This window comes from Actinia tenebrosa, unplaced genomic scaffold (assembly GCF_029948245.1).
Source record: "Actinia tenebrosa isolate PJP-AT-01 unplaced genomic scaffold, QUT_ActTen_1.0 PGA_scaffold0__85_contigs__length_37466705, whole genome shotgun sequence".
NCBI classification, from domain to species: Eukaryota; Metazoa; Cnidaria; class Anthozoa; order Actiniaria; family Actiniidae; genus Actinia; species Actinia tenebrosa.
Genome location: NW_028292569.1, coordinates 4,915,372 through 4,937,872, shown reverse-complemented (window position 1 = coordinate 4,937,872; position 22,501 = coordinate 4,915,372). Strand labels below are relative to the sequence as shown.

Genomic DNA, 22,501 nt, shown 5'->3' with positions numbered 1-22,501 from the left:
GTCAGTGGCGTAGTGAGGAGAGGGGGACAGGCTATACATTGAACATTGATCCCCTATGACCGAGACCCACTACGCCCCTGCTCCATGTGATCAAAAACAAAGCAATGATTTTGATTTTTTTCAACTATACAACTTTAAGAATTGAGGATTCATAAAAACAAAAATTGGTTATTGAAATTGAAATAAAATCCTACCAAAACGGAGTTAATTTACTGACGTTTTTTACTTGTTGTAGTTATTTGTTGTGGTTATGTAATCTGTATATGCCATTGTTTCTATTTCTTTTAGTCTTAATAGATTTGGGAGGAACGAAAGATGTCATTTGAAGATCAGCCGTGATTTTGCAAAGGAATTAACACGTTCTATAACCACCACAAATCACTTTAACAAGTGAAATGATTGGAGAGCATGTTAAACCTTTCTTCTGCGTCTAATTATTATTTACATCAAGAGTATTTGAATTTGAATCAATCTTATCTGGCTCGTTGAGTACGGACAATCGTTTCGGGGCTGTGGTGAGAACTATTTGGGTCCTGATTTGCTGGTTTAACAACAACTCTGCTGGAACATTATAATATTGTATTCAACCGTGGAACCACTCTATACTAAAAACATAAGCAACACAAAACTTCAGTACTACACGCGTAAATTCTGTAGTTGATTTACTCTTGATTTCTCCGTGGGAAATGCATAGTTCGATTATCTCCTTTTACATCGATGCCGACCCTTTGAAAATACATCGAGATTCTTGAGTTCAATACACGGTTCAAGTTTGCACAAAGAAACTGACAAAGCGACAATCATGCCCTCGTTCAAGAAGATTAATGAACAAGAAGAAGAAGCCGAAAAAATTCTACAAGAAAAGCCAGACTCTGAGAAAACTAAATCAAGTTTTAACCCAACAAAAATAGGGCAATCTCTACGAAAAATAAATCCGAAGAAACACTACCAAAAACATGTTCACAAACGCCTCAAAGGATCGATGAAGTGGATGTTATGGATTACAAAGAAGGTTCAAAGCCGTGGAGCTGCTTTCCCTCTGTTCTTGGTTTTGGTAAACACTTTGTATCTCGTTCTTGGGGGATTACTTTTTATGCTTTTGGAAAAACAGCCTCCAGTTAAAATCAACCCTTCAAACGAACTAGCAGAAATCTTCAATATACTCAAGGTTAGTTCATACCAATACTATAAGCACTTAAAATAATATTTTCATTATAAATAGGACAAATTTTTTAACAACTAACAAACTTTTTTTAAAAAAACCCGAAAATTTAGATTAAGATACTACGATGAGTACAGAAATTCTCTTGAACATTATCGGTTGACAAGACTGTACGTCGTCAGTACTATCCGACAGCATATTTATAAATAATTTAGTTTGCTCTCACTACTTCTTTCCTCAAATAACATAGTATTTTCTCTACAAGGCTAACAACCCTTAGTACCCAAGAAATAATTTTCAAGTTGAAAATCATTATATCAATTGTTATCGATCAAGTTACGATAAAGGATTCCCTTTACTACTATAATCAAATCGTCAGTTTTAGCGCGCGAAAATACGGCTTCGTGTCTAAGTTCAATATGTCTTTATTATAATTCACGATGATCGAGCGTAATAATTTTTTAATGAACTGCTGCGAGTTTATTCGAAAACTGGTATTACAATCTTTAAATTATCTTAAAATATTTGTCTACACAGATTTTGACTTTGCGAAAGAGTGTTTTCAGGATCGTAGCCTGAATTTGTTTATAAAATAAAGTCTAATGCAGTTAGGTAAACAGCGTATGTTCTTATGCTACGCTCCTACGCTTTGTTCTGTGTGTAGAATAATCTTTCACGTAGCGAATAACCAGCCCACATATTAATTTTCAGGGACTTTCAATCTCGTTCGAAGCGTCAAACCGACAAGCGTGGGTTCTCCAATTCAGTAGTACGGTGTTGATAATTTAATAGAATTAGCGCGAGTTTCGTCTTCAAATGCGATAAAAGACGAATTCTGTAAAAATTTCAGCTATCTTGTTTATTAAATGTTTTTGGAATTCCAAGCCCAACCCCAGAGATTGTTATATCAAGGGAAGAGAGGTGAAGCGGCAGGCAGTTCACACGCTGATTACCATACAAAATGAGTTTGCGCATCAGTAGGTTTTGGGCGCGTTCTCTCTCTCACGCGAAATGATAAAAATCCTCATCAGATAGATTTTCAATTTTCTCATCCTTGAAATACTTAATTCAGTACCATAAATATAAACGCTGTTTTAATATATCCTAGTGCCTTTTAGTTTTAAAGTTTGGTAAACTTTTGAGGTATTTCCATGCCTGAAAGATAGGTCGCGCAAATACAATAAAAATTCCTTTAACGAAGTTCGCAGAGAAAAGAAGGAATTTGATATTCTATTAAAAGAAAGTTAAAATTTCAAATTATTACCAGGTAATAGTTTGGGATGCTATTGGCAAAGCCCTTGAAATCGAGGATTTCACCATTATTCATTGGGGACTTCAAATAAAGCTCTTGAATAAAAGGATTTCGACGATCCATTAAAAACAAAAAATGCTTTAAAATCATTTCTAATCTCCCTGGGAGAGAACGAAGTTAGCCTTTGTTCTCGTACTTAGCGGAAAGCTGAATCTAAATCTAAAAAAGAGCTAAATCTGAGTAATGAGAATTAACTTAAATCAACATACGTTTTAATCCAACTGTGTGCTTATTTGAATAGAAAGGACGTTTCTCTTGATTGCATGTTTCACGCTAGTTTGCGCAAATACAGATAAGATACTAGGTAAAATCCCTCCGCCCTTGGATGTTCGTGAAGGAATTTCACCATTAGACATGCAACAGCGACTTACTCACGTATATTGTTGATCAGTGTCATAAACGACTGATTTTCTGACGCTCAATACATTTTTGAATACAAAATAGAGAAAACAATCTACTGCCTTCGGTTTACTGAACCGATAGATTACCTTTTCATGTATTCATGATGTATTCAGTATCACTTATTGCAGAATGACCGAAATATTCTGAATTAAAAACAATCATAATCAGCAAATTTCTTCAGTTGTTATTGTTTTTTCTCAATACAGCTGTTTGCCAAAATCAATAATTTAGTAGAATACTCAAAATTAATATCTTCTGTTATGAAGCTATTAAATTATAATTTTTTTATTTATGTAACACTTATTTGATTGTTTGTTTATCTATCTAAGTTATTTTAAAGCGCCTTTGATTATATACGAATAGAAAGGGCGCTATAAAAATCATCAATCATAATTAATCGGTAAATGTTTGCACCTATTAGATAGGACCTCATTGCACCTTTTTAATTGTAGGGCTATAATTTTAACTCTTAGTAGACAAGTATCATCATCGGTTCTCGTAGCGTAAAGAGTCACATAAGGGCTTAGTATACAAGTATTAGACCAAAAGCGGTTGGAGCTGATATTTGAACACTTAGTAGACAAGTATCATCATCGGTTCTCGTAGCGTCAAGAGTTACATAAGGGCTTAGTATACAAGTATTAGACCAAAAGCTTATGGAGCTGATATTTCAAATTTGGTTGAAATCAGATTGAAGTGTGAAGACTATATTCCCCCTACCCTTCCCCTCTGCAGTACCAGATCTGTCCTTTTACTTCACAAGCTGACTTCATTTTTATGTCTTTCAGAATTCTAATGTGGGGAGTCAAGCTTTACCTGACTTTAAATCTGGGAGTGCCATGGTCAGTAACCTCACCTCCTCTGATATCGATCGATTTGAAAATGTCCTTGAACGAATAAACAGCGAAAGAGTGGCTGCATCTAAGCCTGAATGGACTGTTCTTAATTCTATCTTTTTTTGTATGACAGTAACGACTACTATAGGTGAGTTGACCTCCTTCCAAAGTGTTACGGTTTACTCGGCAAGGTGCGGTGCATGTAACAACATTCATGGAGCATGACGAAGAAAATTGGCTTAGATCCACACTGTAAATCCCGTATTGCGCATGACAAAGTAACTGGCTTAGATCCACACTGTTAATCCCGTATTGCGTATGACAAAGTAACTGATGACAAAGAAAACTGGCTTAGATTCACATGGTTAATCCCGTATTGCGCATGACAAAGAAACTGGCTTAGATTCACACTGCGCATGACAGGGAACGGGATTACGTCTTTGCTAACTGTTAATGGGCATGACAATAAAATCGATAATTTGTTCTGCGCCTGTTACTATGATGATTATGGAACACGCGCCCGTTGCTATAGGAACATAACAACGGGCACGCGCAATATCAATGTCAGGTAAATTTATTTTATTTCATATAACGAAAAATCAGCATATTTCTTCGTGCGTAGTAGAGAAATCTGGCTTATTTCTTGGTTTGCACAAGAGTTCACGCACAAGACAATTTCTTTTTTTCTTTCTTCAGGCTATGGTCATCTTGCACCTGTGACAACCTTTGGTCGGATGATTTGCGTGATATATGCCCTTTTAGGAATCCCATTGACGTTAGCTCTCATGGCTGTTATTGGTAAACTCGTTGGGGACTCCATAAACCACGCATGCTCACTATTCCTAAAGTGGTTACAACGCTTGTATCCAAAATACGAATATGAAAGCAAGTAAGTTAAGTGTGAGCCAGCATAAATGGTTGTGAGTGGGTGGGTGGGTGGGTGAGTGAGTGCGAAGAGGTTTTTGCACTAGTCACAAAACACACCAGGGCCCGGTTGTACGAAGCCTGGATAGCGCTATCCGGCGGATAAATCCTTATCCAATGGATAAGTCGATGCTGTTATCCAATAAATTTATCCACTGGATAAGAATTATGCATTGGATAGCGCTATCCAGGCTTCGTACAACCAGTTGTTTTAAAATCTATTTTATACCTAGTTAAGATAAAAGGGGGGCGGGGCTCTTAAAAAATACAGCTGCTTTCACTCGGAAAATTATCCAGATGTAAAACAAAACTAGCAGTGTAATAGCCTCTATTAAATGCGTTTTTTCCAGTAATCCAGACAATGAAGATGGAGAGATAGACGCACCTTTATGGCTTGGTTTACTTATACTCTTTCTCTTTACTGCCATCACCGCTGCTCTTCATTGCTGGATGGAAGGCTGGGACTTTGGTACTGCCTTCTACTTCCAGTATGTCACTTATCTGACCATAGGTTTTGGAGATGTTGTACCAGATAAGCCGAAAGTAAGTTATGATGCCTTTCCAACCAGCCCACCAACCATCCGTGCATCCATCCATCCATCCATCCATCCATCCATCCATCCATCCATCCATCCATCCATCCATCCATCCATTCATCCATCCATCCATGCATCCCTCCATCCATGCATGCATGCATGCATGCATGCATCCATCCATCCATCCATCCCTCCATCCCTCCCTCCCTCCCTCCCTCCATCCATCCATCCATCCATCCATGCATTTTATGTTTAGTGAGTTTTACATCAAGTACTCTTTCTTCTTCTTTTTCACAGTTCGTGTTTATCGATATTTTCTTGACATTCCTTGGTCTGGCCGTATTGTCCGTAACTCTTAGTCTTATCGCTTCCAACCTTCATCATCAAATGCAGAAAACTTCATTTCTGGAGAATCTGATGGAAGATGAGCTTAGTGACGCGTCATCTGTCACGTCAGACCAAGACATTGAAAATAACGGTAAAAATGGAAAACGAAAGAAAGAAGAAGAGTCGGCAGGTATTACAAGTAGTGACTCAAGTGGAGGGAAGTCTTATGGAACTACGCAACCGTGAGGAGTCGGGAATGGCGAAAAATTAATAGTTCAAAGCTTGCATTACAATCAAAAAATTAAAAAATGATTGGCAAAATGAAAAGGAAAGAAGGAAGAAAAAAAGTAAAAGGAAAGGATAGAAAAGAATAGAGAAAAATATAACAAAATAGAAGCACAAGAAGAGAAATGAAATGAAATGAAATGAAATAAGAATTCATGAATAAATGGAAAAAAGGAGGTCTTGAAAAAACAAGCTAGGAATATTTCCAGAGGATAAGTAAATGTCAATTTTTAATGAGAAATATTTTTTGCTTGAAATGCATGCTGTTTTCAGAAATAAACTTGCGATTATTTTACGTTCATGGGGAGGCGATGGCGAGCATCACGTGATAGTTACAAGGTTGCTTAGTAACCAAAAAACGGTTATTAATGAAAAGCACGACAAAATGTATAGGAATAAATAATATGGTGTTACTCTACTAATCATAAAAAATTATGACGCTAGCTGAAGGATAAAACCTTTTCGGTAATCATTGGTAATGTCACTAAGAGCCTCGCAATCATGCTAAAGACGCGAGGTTACATTTATGAAATAATTCAACTCGACTGTTTTACAGTCTCCCTCTCGGCTATCAATTCAGCGGGAGACTGTGAAAAAGTCTATCAATGGATTTCGTCACGTATGAAGAGTCGCCTTGTGGAATGGTGGATAGAGTGAAAATGTATTTTCTATTGTTATGTTGAGGCCTTTTCATGAATTTAGACAGAAATTAGGTTGAAAATAATTTACGTTCGTTTGAGCACAGCGAATTAGAACTTAAGAACTATATCCCCCTTGGAAGATATTCCATTCTCCCCCGCTGATTTCCAAAATGGCTTCTCTTAGAAATTTTGAAGACCTCTGACTTTTTATAGTCGACTGAATATATCTGAAACACTTTTTCAGTTTTCCACTGATATGAGGTAAAACCACTTATTATATAATTACCAATGAAATATCTATTTTTCTCTATTTCGAAAAATTGATATCTTCACACGTGAAAATAACATGTTATTTTCACGTGTGAAAATAACACCATTGCGATGGCTATTCAAAAATACACGGAAAGAATTGCCTGAAAAAGCCAAAACATACTTTATTGATAATTATATAATAAACAGAATATTACATGGGCGCTTGGAGATACGCGATTTATCTTCTCGTGTTGAAAATCTCTCACTCGTTCGCTGCGCTCACTCGTGAGAGATCTTTTCAACACTCGAAGATAAATTTCGTATCTCCGCGCGCCCATGTAATATCCTCTATTTCTTTCTCACTGTCCGTCTAAGAATAATAAGAAATCCACTTCTTTGATATACTTTTCACTATTTTTGGCTGTTGTTTTGATGAAATATTTCATATATGACGATATATCTAGTTTCTCTTGCATGACCATTTCCTGTGTCACTGAGTACGTGGTTTTGTTTTGGCTTTGTGTTGTCATGACGACAGCCTGCTTGTTTCAGACTCAAATGACATCACAGTAAGATGGCAACCATTTAATTTTATTTGATGCATGACAATGGTATTCATTTTTGTACAATTTATTTCATAAATATTTTGGAGAAATTTTTTTTTAGTTTAATTTGAGTGTTGATTTTGACTTTGTGTGAAAACATGATAAATACAGTTTTTTCAACTTATTATCTTAATTTTGCACATTTATTTTAAATTTCATTTTCTTATAAAAGGGATAAAAAATTACAATGTACAGACAATTCAACATCATAAAGTTGAAAACACTAAATATAATCGTATCGACAGGATCCGAATCAAATGTAAATCGAATTTCAAAATTTCAAGATGTGTTCTTATGTACTTTTACAATAAATATTCATATAAAAACTTTTGTCTTGAAAGTCATTATCATAAAACTTGGAAAATATCAATTTTCTCATGAAATTCTGTACCCCATTTTATATTTCTTTTGTACAGCGTTGTATGGCCTTTTTACCGGCATTAGTTTCTAGCAGACATTTCTTTCTTATTTTTCGCTTCCTTTGTGGATCGGCTGCGTGGATTTTTCATATAATTATTAGAGAGATTTTTTCTCCTTTTAAGTGCATTTTGAGTTCTTTCCCTTCTTCAATAATTCGTAATTCTAGTAATAGCCACTTTTCTACCTAATTTTAACCTGGAAGTTCATTCTTGAAGTTCGGCGCGTGATTTCCAATTGAATACTTTGCCAGCAAAGATTCCTATACATAAATAACAGTCTTTAATTTTCAATGCTTGAGTGCCAGACTCATTCTGAATTTTCATTTCGGTCGTCTTTCTTGGTTGACTTTGATTTTGACTTTTTTACTTTGGACTTCTTGCTGGAAGAGGCACCTTTAATTTGAACTCTCTCTTCATCATCGTCATCTAAAAATAAATTCAAAACGGGCGATCACTATGGGAAGAATTTACCAATAATAAACTGACATCTGAGCCAGTGTATATATATATCTTTACTGGAGAAGCTTGTTCGCTAAAAAAGTCAATATTTACAATTAAAGTAGAAGATATAGCTTACCGTCGTAGCGTGGAAAGATGTTATATTCAGGGCCTTGATAAGGAACGGGGCCAGTCAGAAGACAAGCAAAAGCATAAGCCACAGTACAGTATTTCTCGCCATCAGACTTGCCTGCCAACATCGCTCGTACTTCTGAATCCATTTTAGTGTTCACAAAGTAGAAACTCTTTAAATCTGTCGAAGTATGTACTTTAAATGCAAGAAACGTTCAGTAAAGCTGGTATTTATGGTCCCTCTCCAATAGCACAATGTCCACTATCCTCTGTTTACGTTGAGACTGTGAAACTATAAATGGTTAAACTTTGCTTGTCCATCCTCAATTTATATCATCGTAAATTAAATTCCCATGATATTTTGGTCCGTACTTTATGCGGGATTTCGGAAGTGGATGATGCAGATGACCAATTAACGCCCACTTGAGAAGATGAAAGACTGTACTGGACGTATGATAGTCATGGACTTTGACATGGATCGTATACGTGTTCAATGATTTTGTAGTTCACTGACCACGTAAGTTTTACGCGGTTTTAATGTCGAAAAAGGATTAGGCATTTCCCTCAAGTTTTCAAGGATTTTTTTAGGGGAAAAGTTCATTATATAGTTTGTTTGTTTTCATAATTTACGTCTTGGAAAGATTTTCTTTAGAAATTATAAACAAAACGAAGTGTTTCGCTTTCACCTCGTCAAGGTCACAAGCCACAAGTGTGAATCAGCCAATCACGATCACGCTCAACCGGAACAAAATCGCTTTTTGTACAAGTCAGCCGGGGTTTTCCCTAATAAAGAAGTCCAAATTCATTCCACCGAAACCTCTGCTTCTGTATTCAAGAATAAACAATTAAAGCCATTCGAATCAAAATCTAGATTTATTTTAAATCAAGGGATTTTTCACCATATCATCATCTACGGATAATAAATATGAAGTGGCAAGCGAAAGATAAGGATTTCCTTAAATTTTGTCAGGCGCGTACATCGTTTCAGACAAATGCGCGAAAGGTGTGCATAGGCGCACCTAAAACGTATCCTGGGCTTGACTATATTAGGATGTTAGATTCCCTTCATTCATTCCAGATCTGTATCTATTATATTTCAGTGCTGAGACATTCAAATAAAGTGCAAGTTAGCCAGGAGTCGTGCGAAGTTTGCGTTCATGGCCTGGCAAGCCTTTAAACATAATATCCAACATGTCTGAATGGGTAAAAGTTATCCCTTTAATACCCTTTAAACAAGAAAGCAATTTGTACTAAAAATTGAAATCAGGTTTGGCTTAGAATTTGAACAGAAGAAAAAGAATATATGGCACTTTAGCGGCTTTCGCTGTAAAACAATCAAACAACAAGAAAGCACTGCATCAAAAAAAGCTATTCCAAAGGCAATGTCCTACACATTTTTCATTTATAAGAAATTTTCTGAAGTGAGATGCAACCAGAAATGTTGGAAATTCAAGGAAATGTGGTTTTAATGATCGACTTTTTGCGACTCATACGGGTCGAAAAAAGGCGAAAAACAGTATCCCGGAGAATAAGAAAATATAATAAAAAATAGATTTTTTAACAAATCACCCAAAATTTGCTGGTGCGAAACTCCCAAAATCAAGGAAGACTTAGCCGCTTTTCTTAGCCTACGCGTAACAACAGGACCAGCTAGAAAAAAATATTTTTCAATCTGGGTTTTTCTATTATCGCCCACGCAGAATACTGGACACTTAGGTCATCATCTTCCGGTCAGCGTCGACCAAGGTCATAAAATATGACATGCGCATATTAGGTAACCAAAATGGCAGACGAAGTTAGGTTGTTTTTCTTAAGAATTCTTTAAAAATTTGTAAAACAATCGAAGCAAGCTTAGTAATAGATGCTTTTATAGGGTAAAATGAGTAGGACATTTATTGTGGGATGTGTGTACGCGTTTTTAAGGAGGTTGAAATTATGAAGGCAGAGTTAAAACTGGCTTTGATGAAGAGCAATCATTTTGAATTTTGGCTTCAACTTTGGTGACTCGTGTAACGTAAAATGGGAGTCAAAGGCCTTTGGCAGCTTCTACAACCCGTAGGACGACCAGTAACTCTAGAGTCCCTTGAAGGAAAGGTTCTCTCAGTTGGTATCCTTTTTAAAAGTGTAAAATTTTATGAAGTGTTACAAGTAGATATAAAGCCTACAAGCCATAATGTTTCTATGAACGAAGTCATCTTTTTATCTTTTACCTAGGAAATTGTGGAATATTTATGCAAATATTATAAATATTTTATGAGACTCAATCTTTTCTTAACTTGTTGAATAAAAAAGATGCAAGTATTTTATTGAATCAAGCAGTGAAAGGAATGCGAGACAAGTCAGGGAACCCTTTGCCGAATGCACACCTTGTTGTGCTGTTCAACCGGTTGTGTAAGCTCCTGTTCTACAAGATTAAGCCGATCTTCATCTTCGATGGAGGGGTGCCAATACTCAAGAAGAAAACCTTGGTAATGATTATAGTTTTTACAGAGCTTTTGGCTTGAGAGCCAATCATGTTAAAGATTTCATTGATGGCACTTGTTAAAGTTGTGTATGGTATGTTGTTAATAGCACAGCGCGCTGATTCTAAAAATAGCTTAAAAATTCGGACAAACATTGCATTCTGTTTAACCGCTACAAGGATTATACGAACCGATTTTATTATTTTTAATCAAAGTTGCAATACAATAATATACAATAATAACAATACAATAATAACCCATGTAAACTAAGATCAACTGCGATCGGCTGTGAAAATTATCTGCTGAAAGTAAACTTGAAAGTTTGTTTGTCCAAATTTTGCCTTTGTCTTTGTTTTTATGACGTCATGGCTGCGCTGCGCTATTGTTATTTGCTCCATTACATTTTTGAAGTAGTGTAGATCCAGAAGACATACTTTCATACTACTTTAACAGTGAAATGACGAAATTTGTCATCAGTAAGAGGACAGACATACTGAAAACTTGATACATAAAGAAACTTGATGTCAATTTGTTTTTTACAATGACAAAAACCACAACAAAAATGATGAAAATCTCTCATTTTTAGTGATCAAAACAACCAACCGAAAGATAATATGATCATTGACGTCAGCTTAATTTCTGTCCTCTTATTGATGATAAAAAAGCCATCAGCTGCTTGCAACAAATTTGCATGTTCTTGAAAAATATGATACTGTTTGATGAATATTTGATGCATTACATGTGTGGCTTAGACTCCTACAGAAAAAAAGAGCATAATGAAGTCTTGTGAAAATATACAACGATACCAGTATACCAATATTAAACAATATTTGTTGCTTTTGTTTATTAATCTAATTCTGTAGGCTGTGAGAAGAGAGAGAAAGTTCAAGGCAAAACACGGTTCCAACAAAGCCACTGAAAAAATGGTCAAAAATTATCTAAAAGGAAAGGCACTGGAGACTGTCACTGGAAAAAAAAGGTATAAAATTTTCTTCTTTGGAATTTTTTCCATGATGCAAGTTGACTAAATAAACATAATTAATTTATTACAAGTTTAATTATACATCTTCTTATTAATCCCATATAGGTAACTGTCCAATTATTTTATTACCAGTCATCAATTGGACAGGTCTTGTTGATATTGAATTAATTAGGCAGCTATATAATTAATAGGTAATGGGATTTCATGCTTTCCAATCAAGAAATAATTAGACTCGAAAAATTCCTCTGACTGCCAAATTGGACTCAGCCTATGGCCTCATCCAATTTTGTCAGTCCTCGGAATTTTCCTCATCCAATTATTTCTTAATTGGGCAGCATGGAGTCCTATTACATATACAAATTAGCTAGAGTGAAGTCACTAAACCTGTGAAATAGATATTAGACTAATGCACATTGGTGGGCCCTAATTCCATTGTTTTCTTTAACTATTGCACATGTATTGAGGGGTTTTTTTTTTTTTCATGAGTTAAATACCTTCGTTCTAATATAGCTCAACATGGCATGTTGATTTTGTTTCTTCCAATATGTATTTATGGGTTCCCAAAACATGATATACTTTGTTTTCATATCTATTTTTCTAATTTGTTTTTAACAGCATAAAAACTATTTTGAAGAATGATGGCCAAAGAGACCCTGATATTTTTGAACTGCCTCCAATGAACCAAGAATCCAGACAAGAGTAAGTTGGCTGGTTTTTTAATTTCTAACTACATTAGAATAATTGTATCATAAAATAACTGCTAGGAATCTTGAGTTCTGATTGGTTGGAAGAGCATACTTTATGAGAGCACACAGCACGCACGCACACTTTCAGTTGGGTCATGGCCTATCTAAAATATTGGTTATCATAATTTGTATTTTATAAAAGAAATAAGAAACTTGCTTGGTGTGCTGTGTGGGGTCATAAAGCAGTTAGGGATTTACAGAACACCTGAGAAGTGTCAAGAAGCATTCTGCTACTTGTCGTGCTTCTCCTAACATTAGCTTTTCTCGTGTTCTGCAAACCCCTGCTTTATAATGGCACACAGCACGCATGCACATCTTCTATTTCTTCAATTGTATTACAGAGATGATAGATTAAGGCAACTAGGTTATAGAAAATTAAACATAAAATATTTTGTTTAGATCTTCTTCATCAGAGGCAGAGGATGATGATGGGGTTGAACAGTTTTATAGCCAGCAAGACTTTGAGGTATGGTGAAAAATGGATCAAAACTGTTCTCTTTATTTTTATCTTTTATTCTTTTGTTTTTGTATATTTTTGCTTTTTTTTTTTTTCTGGTTAAACTGTTAACTTTTTATCTCTAACAGAAAAAGTTTCAAGATCCATCCTCCATCAATGTTGATTCCCAAGATTTCCGATCCTTACCAGAAGAGGTCCAACATGAGCTTATTAAAGATGTCATGGAAGAAAGAAAATGGACAACTATTCAGAGTATGCCTCAGGTACAGAACATGTTTTTGTCTGTTAATTGTAGGTACAGATTTCTTTTCCATTTTTTTGATTTTTTAAATACTTTTATATACAGATATTTTTATGTCAAAACTGACACATTTTGATCCAAAGCTGGTTGGTATGTAAAAGCCCGTTTGGAAGTGAAAAGCCAGTAAATAGAAGTATGCAGATACGTTCAATGTAGTCATACCTTATCGTGTCGTGCTGTAAAACTCTTGTATAACAGTTGGAAATTGTACATAACTTTTCTAAAAAGTGGCCAGATACATTCTGTGATCATGACATTGTAACTACAGAATCATTTATTAGCATTCCTGGATTTAATGGGGGTGTAACATCCAATCTAAAGAATTTAATGGTTTTATTGATGAATCTTGGTAAAGCTCCAGTGTATGTGGGTTTAGCCCCACTTCTGAGGTTGGTAAACAAAAGCAGAAATTAGAATAACAAAACAAGCTTGCTATTCCTGGATTATGGCCCAAATACACTGGAGTTTTAAGAGTTGCCAATTATCATCTTTCTAATGATATTCATCATGATTGTCTATCTAGGATGCTTTTGGCTTCTCTGACTATCAACTCCAAAATGTTTTACAACGTGGCAAGCTTCACCAACGTCTAGATGAGCTGCGCAAAGAAATGAGCAATCATAACAATGGTGAGGTATCGGGACTGTCATCCCAACAGGATGCTCTGGGGGCTGATTCCAGTGTGCTATCACAAAGGATTGTCTCTGAGGATTCAGGTCACTATGTTCTTATCAAAACATCCAAAAATGGTTCAAATGAAAATCAAGGTATTAATACTGATAGCCCTATGATTCAGAAGTTTTCATGCTCAAAGCACACTTTTAACACAACATAAGGAGCTAAAAAATGGCCATTCTCACATACTCAAGTCATTTTTGCAACTGTTTTTGCCTTGTTTTGAGCCCTGCATATAAGAATTGTTTTTGGTCACTTTTGCAAATGTTCTCCAAAGTGAATCGATTTGAAAACAGCAATTTATTAATTGTCTTTCATTACTTGTCACAACTACCAAATGTGCCTGCTCATTTGCCAAGCAGCCTTGTTTTTGAAAATAATAATCATTATTATCATTGTTGTGTATTTGTTACATATAGTTGAGACTGATTGCTGGTTGTTTTTAAAGCTGCACAAATAGTTTTTTCCTGTTCAGTAATTTACAGAAATTTCATTTACAGATACTCCCATGATTGACAGCTTGAGCGAGGGAGGATTTTTCCTTGAAGACCAAAAAGCCCCTCCACAACAAACTAAACGAACAATCCCTTCACAAGTGCCTTCTTTTGAAGTGGACTTGACTTGTGAAGCAGCTAGCAGTGATTCTGAAGTCGATGTTTCTTTGTTAGACGTACCTGAGGTTGTTGTCTTAGACCTGGATGAGCCACATGAGAAAAGAGGAGATGGGGAAGGTGAGGAAAGGAATGCCAAGGCAGAGGATGGCGGGAGAGAGGACATGGTGGAGGACAGCTTGCAGGATCAAAGTGTTGGTGTTTTCAAAAAAATTAATGATGAAGTCTTGAAAGGGGAGGCAAAAAAAGTTGATAGAAACAGTGAAGATAATATTTCTTTGAAAGACAATGGTTTAGAACAAGAGAACAGGATAACAGTAGAAGAAACACAAGATGAATTAAGTCTAAATAAAGAAGAAACTGAAGAGTGTGACTTCATCCAAGCCCAAATTGCACGGCGTAGAAATCAAATTGAAATGCTGCTGAGCAAGAGGCAATCAGCTAGTCACCTCTCTACTTGTGAAGAGGTTTGTGAGAAGAGTGTTCAAAGTGATGAATCATCTCCTATTACTAGTTCTCCTGGAGAAGACATAGCTGCACCTGTCACCAACGAGGGTACATTACCAGTTGAAGATGGAGGAATTGAGTTTAGGCTGCGTTTAGAGAGCAGCAGTGATGAAGATGAAGAAGATAAAGATGACATCACTGCAAGAGATCATGAAGAGACAAGCAAGATAGACCCAATGGAAGAGGTTGAAGGTATACAAGAGACACAACATGATGATCTGGAGAACTTCAAGGTTAAAGAACTAGAAAAAGACAGCACTGATGTAACAGGTAAGACTTGTGATAGGATTTTTGAATGGAAGTCAGGGTTTGAAGAAAGTTTGTGCAGTTTCGAGGGTGTGGATCAAAGGGTTTAAGGAAAAACACTCTCGACCCCAAAGCCATGTCATTCTTAATTCCAGGGACTATGGGAAACTCTAGCACCGCTAGCCACGAAATGTGGCTACCTTATATTCAATGCACATGCTCAAATTTGAATTATAGCTAGAGCATGTGCTCCCTAAATCAACGATTTTCACTTTTAATTTTTACTTTTGTGATTTTTAGAATGCATTGCCATTTTATTGACTTTCAAGGCAATATTACACTTTGCTGCAAGGGCTTTTGTGATTGCTAGCTTGGTTTTGTATCAATAATCATTAGTAGATAAGAAGTTTTGTTTGAAAGCTTGTCATTTTTTTTAGGTCAAAAAGAAGATGTTCAAGTTATAGACCATCAACATGATCGAGATGAGAAAGTAAAAGAAAGCACCATGGAAGAGGAAGAAGGGATGGAGATTGAAGAAATAAGCTGTGCCAGAGAAGAAAGTTTAGTTCCAGATGAGAAACCTACTGAAGTAGAGACCAGATCATCACTTGTGCAAGCTCCATCAGAGTTTGCAGGAACATCCAAGGTAATTTTTGTTTGCACTTTTGATGGGAAGTCATTAAAACCTTTTTTCAGTATATATTTTCAAACATTAGGGTAAAGAAAGATAAAATACTCAAGGGAATGGTTTTTACTCCCACAAGTCTACATGTATACCACTAATTGGTGTTTATAAGCATTAGCAATTTGTTTGATTTGCCAACCATCCTCATGATAGTTATTGCTAAGCTGCTTCATTTCATTAGTGAATTGATCTCTAGTTGGTTTGACGTGGGTTTGATTCCCGCCAAGGGCATTATTTTGATATTTTTCTCTTAATTCTCTCTTTTTTCATTACACACACCGAACGCATAATTTATTACTATAATGACAATAGCTTACGTCACACAAAATAGCGCAATATACATGTTTGTTACACGGAGAGATCAGGGTATTGATTGGGGAGGGAGGAGACAAGGCTTTGAGAATAAGCCAGTGGCTGCCGAGACTCATTACCACCTATTACAAAACATTCTGAAAGCCCTGAGAAAATGAAAGCGTCACACATTTGAAAGGCACAAAAACGTATAGACTAGTTCCGTGTTTTCCTAATGAGAAAGATGGTATGTGTGTGGTTAAGTGGGGGGGGGGGGGGGGGGGGAGGGGGGTGGAGAAGAGTGGGGTTAGGATAGACATCTAGTTAACTCAAAAAAATAGTAATCGTACTAAATAGGTTAAATAGGTGAATCTATGATAACATAAGAAAAACTACTATAAATCAACAATTATAACCTTCATACGTTAATGTTTATTCGTGTAAAATGTCAATGTATTTTATTATACACGATACCGAATAAAAAAGTCTGTCTGTCTGTCTGTCTGTCTGTCTGTCTGACTCACCCTCCATTTTGTTCCGTTTGAAAATCTATTTGGTTTCCCCCCCAGGAGGATTTGGAAGTGATGCAAGTAAGCTTAGGAGTTGAACAGCAATCTCTCCAGACTGAGAGAGCACGTCAAGAAAGATTGGCAGCCACTGTGTCGAATGAAATGCTCACAGAATGTCAGGTAAATCTTGTTTGGGCTTCCTGTGGTTTCATTTATAAGTGGCAACCTGTGCAGTCATCCATACCTTTCTTGGGCTTCCTGTGGTTTCATCCATAACTTTCTTGGCCAACCTGTAAAGTCTTCTATACGTTCTTGAGCATCTGTCAGGTCATCTATGCTTCAGCTAGCCTTACGGTTTTGTCTACTACTTTTGTGGGCTGCCTGTGATTTCATCCACATCTTACTGGGCTACCTGTGGTTCTATATTTTCCAGGAACTCTTACGGTTATTCGGTGTACCATACCTGGTCAGTCCCATGGAAGCTGAGGCACAGTGTGCATTCCTGGACTTCACCCAGCAGACAAATGGCAGCATCACAGACGACAGCGATGTCTTCTTGTTTGGTGGAACAAGGGTGTACAAAAATATCTTCAACCAGAATAAACATGCAGAACTGTACACCATTGATGCCATTACTGGACACTTAGGTAACGTAGTCGTTGTCATAGCAATCGATAAATAGAAGCCTTAGCACGAGGAATCGTGGACCAGGTCTAAGGAATGTTAGGGTAAAATTTTTCCCTCAATGTCGAAGAGTTATTATTGATCTTTTCAGCTTGGGCGTAATGTATTCCCATTTCAGTCCATTCCCTTGAGTATTGTGTTTTCTTTACAGTAATGCTTGAATAGACGGAAATAATCGAAATCATCTTGTTCCTTAAGGAAATATACATGTCTTGAAATAAGAAAATATTACATACAATTCAAGCTGAAATAGTTCTGTTTTTTCATCCTAAAGAGAAGACCAAGACTGGGTGTTATAATGAAAACATATTAGATATTAACTATGATACTGACTGAATATTCCATATCTTTCAGCTTTGGATCGTTCAAAGATGATCAATCTAGCTTTTATCACGGGAAGTGATTACACTGAAGGAATCCAAGGTACGCGGATCCACAACTGAGGGAATTTCTCAAATATCTTGGGGTCGTCATCTCAGCATCTTTGTTTTGTTGTGCATCTGGGTAACCCATAATGCCTTGCGATTCAAGATGGCCGCCGCATCGTCGAAGTAATCCATTTTTTTCCATAGTATATATATTGATACCTTGTTTGTTTTTTAGGTTTAGGTGCTGTAGGTGCTATGGAAGTGTTGCATGAGTTTAGCAGCGAGGGCTTTGAAGCTTTGATAAAGTTTAAGTAAGTCAAACTGTTCTTAATCAAAACATTTTAAAGCTCTATGAGGTTTTAGAGAAAAAACTAAGAAAAATAAAACAAGTTTGTGCAAGGAACAGGAACAAGTAAAAAATCCACCAATAATCAAACAAAACAAAAACAGAAGGGAAAAAAGAAAAAGAGAAAAATGAGGAAAGAGTGGAAAGAAATAGATTCTAAATGAATATTTTGACAAGCATTATTTTTTATATTTTCAGAAAATGGCACGATGAGACAAAGAAGAACAGAAACTCGACCCAAGAAACCAATGTTAAAAAGAAATTAGTAAGTATTTATCTTATTGAAAAAATATCAACATTTCCTTTATGACATTTCCTTGATCTCCTTACTGATGAAGAATATAACTCTTCCTTCTTCAGCGGAAACTGACCCTTCCTACAGGGTTTCCGTCTCAAGAAGTCTTTGATTCTTACGTTAATCCTGTGATAGACGAGTCACGTGAGGCATTCGAGTGGGGCAAACCAGACTTACATGGCTTGAGATTATATCCTTTAAATATAGACTGAACGAACGGACGGACGGACGGACGGACGAACGAACGAACGAACGAACGAACGAATGAATGAATGAATGAATGAATGAATAGATTAATATAAAGTGTACTCAATTGTGAATGATATACAAATCAATGAAATTTAAAAATGAACAGTTGTAAAATAAAGAAAAATATTCTTACTTGCCTTTATGAAAAAGTAGTTTTTCTTGACTGTTTTAAAGTTTGCGAAGGAAAAACTCGGTTGGTCTGCTGAGAAGACAGACGAGATTTTACTTCCGGTCCTAAAGCAGTTGAACAAACAAGAGGTCAGTAGTTACCACTCGTGTTTTGATATTCTGGTATTTTATTGGTGCATCGTGGCTCATTGTCGTTGCTTGGTACTCGAGACTAGTTACCAAGCCCTAATGACCACGGAAAATAAATCGGAGATTTGCCGACAGCTTTGCATGAAGTTACATGCAAGCTGTGCGATGCTCTCCCACAAAACATTTCCTTACTATCTTCTCTCTTTCTCTTTCTTTGATCTCTTTACTCCTTTCATTTTTCATTCATTCAGCGATGCTCTCTCACAAAACATTTCCTTACTACCTTCTTTTTCTATTTCTCTTTCTTTGATCTCTTTATTCCTTTATTTTTCATTCATTCATTCTTTCTTTCCTTTTGATTTGTCTACAAGTCACATGCAATGCGTGATAGCGTAAAAAAAGACCTCATCAAAAACTATGATGTCAGTATTGACATGGGCTGCAAGCATTCCCAAGAGAGTCAGAAGACAACACATGGCGGCCATTTTGGTGCCATAACAATGGATAGTAATAAGAAATCTTTTGTGTCAAATGGCACCAACATGGCCGCGATGACGTAACGTACAATCGAAGAATTCCCAGTAACTTCTCATTTTGATTTGTTTGTAGAATCAAATGAGAATGGAAGACTTTTTCCAGATAAAGTTCCACGAGCCAAAAAAGAAACCGAGTAGACGAGTTCGTCGCGTTATCAATCAATTCCACAACCCACTCAGCTCTAGCGACAGCAGCAGTGAAGATGAAGGTAAAACACCGGGTAGCTCGCAATCGAATATCACGAAGGGAAGAGTCAAAGAAACAGGATCCCGCAACAAGATGACGGTATCTCGAGTCGCTCGCGGGAGAGGCCGTGGACAGTCCCGAGGGCGTCGCGTCAATGATGGATCTAGTGGTCGGGATGTAAACGACCGGCCGATTGTGTCTAACCATCAACTGGAATCTGGTACGATGAAAGACAGCGATGCTGGAGGAGTAGAAGGGCGTGGCTCAGCATTGGTGGGCGGGAAGCCCAAGAAGGAAGGTAGGAAGATAGGAAAGAGAAATATGGTTGGGAAGGGAAAAATAAGTAATCAAGAATTGCACATGCGAGATAAAGGTAAAGGGAGTATGACAGACAAAGTTGACTGCGACGTTAATGCTCTAGAGAAAGATAATGATATGATAAAAAATAATTCAAAAACACAGGGAGACCATAACGATAAAGATAAGCCTAATAATTTATCGTTCAATTTGGAAAAAAACGAAAATTATGTATCGATGCTTCAAAGAAATAATGTAAAAAATCTGCGATATAAAATTCCGAAAAAAATCTCCACGACAAAGAAAGACGAGTCCGGGTCTTCTAGACTCGGGAATGAAAACGACGACAGCTCGACGTCTTCCGACAGCGATTCCGAAGAAGCACGCAGCAACTGTCCCAGTTCAGGGAATTTATCAAGGACGAATAAAAATGGTGGCCGAGGTATGGGAAGAAAGCGAACGAGAGGTAGAGGACGAGGAAGAGGAGCTGGTGCAGTAAAAAGATCTAAAATAGAAAAAATGCCATGAAAAGCTAAAAATCTATTTATATATCTTATTTAGGGAAACTATTTTATACTCTACCGTGTATATATGTTTATTCGATGTAGAGTATACCACACGATATTTTTTTAAAGGGATATTTTCAACACCAGATAGCCGAATATATTAACGAATTTGTACAACAATTTGTAATCTACTGTATATATGTATTTATGTTTTTTGAAGTTTAATGTAGCATAGGTAGACCAAGAAGAGTGGTCAACCATAGTTTGTTAAATGCAATAAAAATGTGACAGCAGATGACCGAGTGGTTTTTTTCTTGTCCGTTGTACCACATGAAGAGATGAGGCGACAAGATCTCAATGTCTTCATCTCTTAAATTCATGTCAAACGTCGAACTTCACATGAGCCGAACCTAATGACATCGAAAATCCATTGTTAATAATAATAATAATAATAATAATAATGATATTTAATGAGGATACTCCACTCATAAAAATGATTTTCAGGGAGGTCCTAAAAAAAATATATATATATAAGTGAAAATAATTGACCGAATCGACCGAAAACGAAACGACCCGGCGCGACCTGGCGTGATTCACGAATTAGGAATCACGCCAGATCGCTCCGCCAACAACCCAAGCCCCACACCAGCGCGCGCGACCACAACGCCCCGGACTCGGTCGAAAATTCCAAAAACCATCATAAATTCGTGATATGATCATGAAAAAATCTTAAAAAGCTTCTTTTTGAAAACCTTCAGACTGTCAATATTTCTCACTTCTAAATTTAGAGAGTTCCAGTCTTTAGAACAATGAGGAACTGTTCTAAACAAACCCCTGTTGGTCCTAACACCTTCAAAACTAAGATTGTCCTTATATCTTGTGTTATAAGAATGGATTTGTGATAATGAATAAAAGCCAAAGTCATGGTTAATTAAGTGATTTAAACATTTATAAACAAAAATACAGCGGTCTATTGTTCTTTTCTTGGCCAGTGGAATCCAGTTTAACACTGTCAAGGCTTGAGTCGCGGATGAATGCAGATCTCTTCCAAGGATCGTCTTTGCTGCCCTGTTTTGAAGTACTTGTAGGAGTTCCATCTGTACAGAGTTCCTTTTGTCTCCCCAAACAATACTGTTGTATTCAAAGATGGGCTTGATCATAGTGTTGTAGTAGGTTATTCTGGCAGATAGTGGTAGTAGAAACTTGATTCGGTTCAGAACAGCAATTCCTTTGCGTATCTTAGATGCAATGCTGAAAATGTGATCGTCCCATGTTAAACGATCATTAAGAGTAACACCCAGATACTTGAAGCTGTCAACACGCTCAAGGTCCTCTCCACAGATTGTTAGAGACATGGTAGAAAAAGGACCAGTTCTTACAGAATGACCAAAAAGCATAAGCTTAGACTTGGATGCATTGACTGTTAATTTGTTTCTGTCAAACCAAAGAGCCAGACTGCGAAGATCATCGTTCATTTTTTTCTGTATTTCCTGAGGTGTACTTACGGAACAATAGATAACAGAGTCGTCAGCATATAATGTTACTTTGCAATGTTTTAACGACTGTGGTAGATCATTTACATATATAATGAACAGGAGAGGGCCCAGGATTGAGCCTTGCGGAACTCCAACTGTAACGGGAAGAGCCTCAGACATGGTATTACCAACTTTAGTAACTTGAGATCTCTGAGTTAAGTATGAACTAAACCAGTTGAGATCGGCTTCCAAAACTCCGAAGGACTGTAATTTCGTGCGAAGAATGGTGTAATCTACGGTGTCAAATGCCTTCGAGGAATCAAGAAAAGCTGCTCCAGTTACTTTTCCCTTTTCCATACCGGTGAGTATGTTATCACAGAATTCAGAAAGGGCTATGTTGGTCGATAATCTTGGGAGAAAACCAAATTGATTCTGAGACAGCAGGTTGTTTGATGATAGATATGAGTATAACTGTTCAAAAACTGCACGTTCAAGTATTTTGCTGATGGTCGGTAGGACAGAGATAGGACGATAATTACTCGGATCTGTCTTTTTAC

At 36.7% G+C, this 22,501-nt stretch overlaps 2 protein-coding genes and 1 long non-coding RNA gene across 3 annotated transcripts; 2 read left to right on the top strand and 1 right to left on the bottom strand.

The window, feature by feature from the left end:
* Positions 1-569: 569 nt before the first annotated feature.
* Positions 570-7,077, top strand: LOC116292105 (potassium channel, subfamily K, member 16). Its single transcript, XM_031699354.2, has 5 exons — positions 570-1,168; positions 3,665-3,860; positions 4,409-4,601; positions 4,987-5,179; positions 5,470-7,077. The coding sequence occupies exons 1-5, from the start codon at positions 803-805 to the stop codon at positions 5,743-5,745; spliced, it is 1,224 nt and encodes a 407-aa protein (XP_031555214.1). The 5' UTR covers positions 570-802; the 3' UTR covers positions 5,746-7,077.
* LOC116292111 (uncharacterized) lies at positions 6,840-8,856 on the bottom strand. Its single transcript, XR_016119171.1, has 2 exons — positions 8,279-8,856; positions 6,840-8,127 (listed from the first exon to the last, which is right to left on the bottom strand). It is a non-coding gene; the product is annotated as an uncharacterized LOC116292111 (long non-coding RNA).
* Positions 8,857-10,061: 1,205 nt separating this feature from the next.
* LOC116292099 (DNA excision repair protein ERCC-5) lies at positions 10,062-20,764 on the top strand. Its single transcript, XM_031699347.2, has 17 exons — positions 10,062-10,378; positions 10,564-10,739; positions 11,597-11,712; positions 12,331-12,414; positions 12,861-12,927; positions 13,047-13,181; positions 13,743-13,986; positions 14,395-15,282; positions 15,696-15,904; positions 16,804-16,923; positions 17,177-17,390; positions 17,782-17,850; positions 18,031-18,106; positions 18,340-18,406; positions 18,502-18,626; positions 18,859-18,943; positions 19,553-20,764. Exons 1-17 carry the CDS (start codon positions 10,291-10,293, stop codon positions 20,489-20,491), a joined length of 3,702 nt encoding a protein of 1,233 aa, XP_031555207.2. The 5' UTR covers positions 10,062-10,290; the 3' UTR covers positions 20,492-20,764.
* Positions 20,765-22,501: the final 1,737 nt, after the last annotated feature.

Coding starts and splice junctions, on each gene's coding strand:
- LOC116292105 (XM_031699354.2), top strand. CDS start 803: ATGCCCTCGTTCAAGAAGATTAATGAACAAGAAGAAGAAGCCGAAAAA. Junction 1,169..3,664: donor AAATCTTCAATATACTCAAG/GTTAGTTCATAC, acceptor TATGTCTTTCAG/AATTCTAATGTGGGGAGTCA. Junction 3,861..4,408: donor GACAGTAACGACTACTATAG/GTGAGTTGACCT, acceptor TTCTTTCTTCAG/GCTATGGTCATCTTGCACCT.
- LOC116292099 (XM_031699347.2), top strand. CDS start 10,291: ATGGGAGTCAAAGGCCTTTGGCAGCTTCTACAACCCGTAGGACGACCA. Junction 15,283..15,695: donor AGACAGCACTGATGTAACAG/GTAAGACTTGTG, acceptor CATTTTTTTTAG/GTCAAAAAGAAGATGTTCAA. Junction 17,391..17,781: donor TGCCATTACTGGACACTTAG/GTAACGTAGTCG, acceptor CATATCTTTCAG/CTTTGGATCGTTCAAAGATG.